The 2570-nt window shown below is 40.8% G+C and overlaps 1 protein-coding gene across 1 annotated transcript; it reads right to left on the minus strand.

Moving 5' to 3' along the window:
* Positions 1 to 960: 960 nt before the first annotated feature.
* Positions 961 to 1737, minus strand: LOC138877466 (uncharacterized mitochondrial protein AtMg00860-like). The gene has a single exon (XM_070157077.1). It carries the CDS (start codon positions 1735 to 1737, stop codon positions 961 to 963), a length of 777 nt encoding a protein of 258 aa, XP_070013178.1.
* Between the last annotated feature and the right edge of the window lie 833 nt (positions 1738 to 2570).

Genomic DNA, 2570 nt, shown 5'->3' on the forward strand with positions numbered 1-2570 from the left:
CATACACCTCAAGTAGTTTTCAATACATTTGTTCACCCTTTCTATCTGGCCATCACTGTAAGGGTGATATGCTATACTAAAATGTAGTTGAGTACCCAATAGTCTGAAAAGAGCTTGCCAGAAGTTGCTGAGAAATATCCTATCTCTGTCAGTGACTATGGACTCGGGTAGGCCATGTAGAGTGTGAATCTTCTTAAAGAATTTGTTAGCAACAGTGAGGGTAGTATAAGGATGTGCCAGTGCCATGAAATGAGCAAATTTGGATCTTTTGTCGACAACTTACCAAGATAACTTCCTTACCTTTAGACTTGGGTGATCGTTCAATGAAGTTCATGCTTATGTGTCTCCAAGATTGATCTCGTATGGGGAGTGGTTGAAGGAGGCCTGGATAAGGAACAGTCTTATCTTTGTTACATTGACAAACAGCACAAGCAGCTACATGTTGAATAACCATCTGTTTCATGAGAGGCCAATAGAACACTTGAGATAATCTTTTGAAGTTTCCCAGCTGGCCAGAGTGCCCACCTAAGGGTGAATCATGGAAGGTAGTCAATAATTGTCGTCTGAGATCACCAGAAGCTCCAACATATATTTTTCCTTTTTTTTTCTAAGGATGTCAGCTGAGTAATGATATAGGTGAGGTCCAACAGGAGCTATCGATAGCTCAGTAATGAGTTCAACTACTTGGGAATCTCCTTCATAACTTTTGCTGATGCCTAATATCCATCTTGGCATTGTAGTGCTAATGGCCTGTAGAGTAGTTGTTGGATAGCTAGCACCAACTTCTTCGATGCCCTCATACTTCCGGGATAATGCATGTATCTACAACTCGATTCTTTGCTCCCTTCTTGTACTGGACTTCATAGTCTAGTCCAAGTAACTACGTCAAGCCTTTTTGTTGTATTGTCGTGGTAACCTTCTGTTCCAACAAGTACTTGTGGTTGTGGTGATCGGTCCTCACTATAAAATGCCTATATTGTAGATAGTGCCTCCATTTGTCAATAGCACTGAGTCATGCCATGCATTCTTTTCATAGATTAATCTACCTCTGTGCCTTGGAGCCAACACCTTGCTAAAATAGGTTATAGGTCTACCCTTCTGCATCAATACAGCCCTTATCCCTGAGTGACTTGCATCTATCTCTACAATAAATTTCTGATTATAATCAGGTAAAGCAAGTACAGGTGTATTAGTCATAGCCGCTTTTAAGGTCTCAAATGATGTCTCAGCTTCTTCAATCCATTTGAATGTATCCTTCCTGAGCAATTCAGTCAAGGGCCTACAGATGATGCCATAGTTCTGGACATATTTTCTATAATACCTTGTGAGCCCAACGAAATCTCTCAGAGCTCTTACACTAGATGGTTTAGGCCACTCTATCATTGCTTGAATCTTCTCTGGATCAGTAGACACTCCTGCAGCAGTTATCACACGGCCAAGATATTCTACCATGGGTTGTCCAAAAGAACACTTAGACCTTTTGGCAAACAACGAGTGGTCCTTCAATATCTCAAAAACTATAACTAGGTGACTGAGATGTTCATTTAGTGACTTGCTATAGACCAGTATGTCATCAAAGAAAACCAAAACAAACTTCCTAAGATGGGCTTGAAATACCTGGTTCATCAAAACTTGAAATGTAGCAGGTGTATTGCTGAGCCCAAAAGGCATCGGTTTGAACTCATAATGGCCTTGGTGGGTTCTGAATGTTGTTTTGTGCACATCAGCTGGTCTCATTCTGATCTGGTGATACCTGACTCTCAGATCAATTTTTGAAAAAATCATAGACCCTTGTAGCTCATCTAACAAATCATCCACTATAGGAATTGACTATTTATCTTTAATTGTAATCTCGTTCAAGCCCCTGTAGTCTACACAGAATCTCCATGTTCCATCCTTTTTCTTTACTAATAAAGCTGGAGAAGAAAAAGGAAATTGATTAGGTTGTATAATCCCATGGCTCATCATATCTTTAACTTGCTTCTCTAGCTCTTCTTTCTGGAAGAAGTTGTATCTATATGGCCTTAAACTTATTGGTGAGGCCCCACTCTTCAAAGGAATTGTCTAGTGGGGGTATTGTTGTAGGCTCCGCAAACACTTCTTCATTTTTGGCCAGCAACTCTTGAATAGCAGAATCCACCACTTCTTGCTCTTGATTCTGTTCCACTTTGAGTAGAAACAAATGTGCCATCATCCCCTGTCCTTTCCTCAATATTTTGCCCATGGTGCTGCCACTTATCATACTAAGTCTTCCCCTTTCAGGAATGGCCTGTAAGACCACTTTATCGCCCTTCTTCCCAATGGTAACAGTTTGCTGCTCATGGTCAAATGTAGTGGGGTTAAACTTTTTCATCCAGTCATTGCCCAGCACTATGTCACACGCTCCCAACTTGATGATCCTCAAGTCCTCCTTGAAGGTTTTACCAGTCATCTTCCAAGTGAACTCAGGACAAGTAGAACTACAGTACATATAATTGACATCCGCAACAGTCACTCTAATTGGAGTAGAGTACACTGGATGATATCCAGTTTCTTTCACTGTCTGCTCATCTATGAAACTATGGGTGCTA

Source organism: Nicotiana sylvestris, chromosome 9 (assembly GCF_000393655.2).
Source record: "Nicotiana sylvestris chromosome 9, ASM39365v2, whole genome shotgun sequence".
NCBI classification, from domain to species: domain Eukaryota; kingdom Viridiplantae; phylum Streptophyta; class Magnoliopsida; order Solanales; family Solanaceae; genus Nicotiana; species Nicotiana sylvestris.

Excerpts from the sequence above, each read along its gene's own strand:
- LOC138877466 (XM_070157077.1), bottom strand. The coding sequence starts at position 1,737 with ATGAGACCAGCTGATGTGCACAAAACAACATTCAGAACCCACCAAGGC.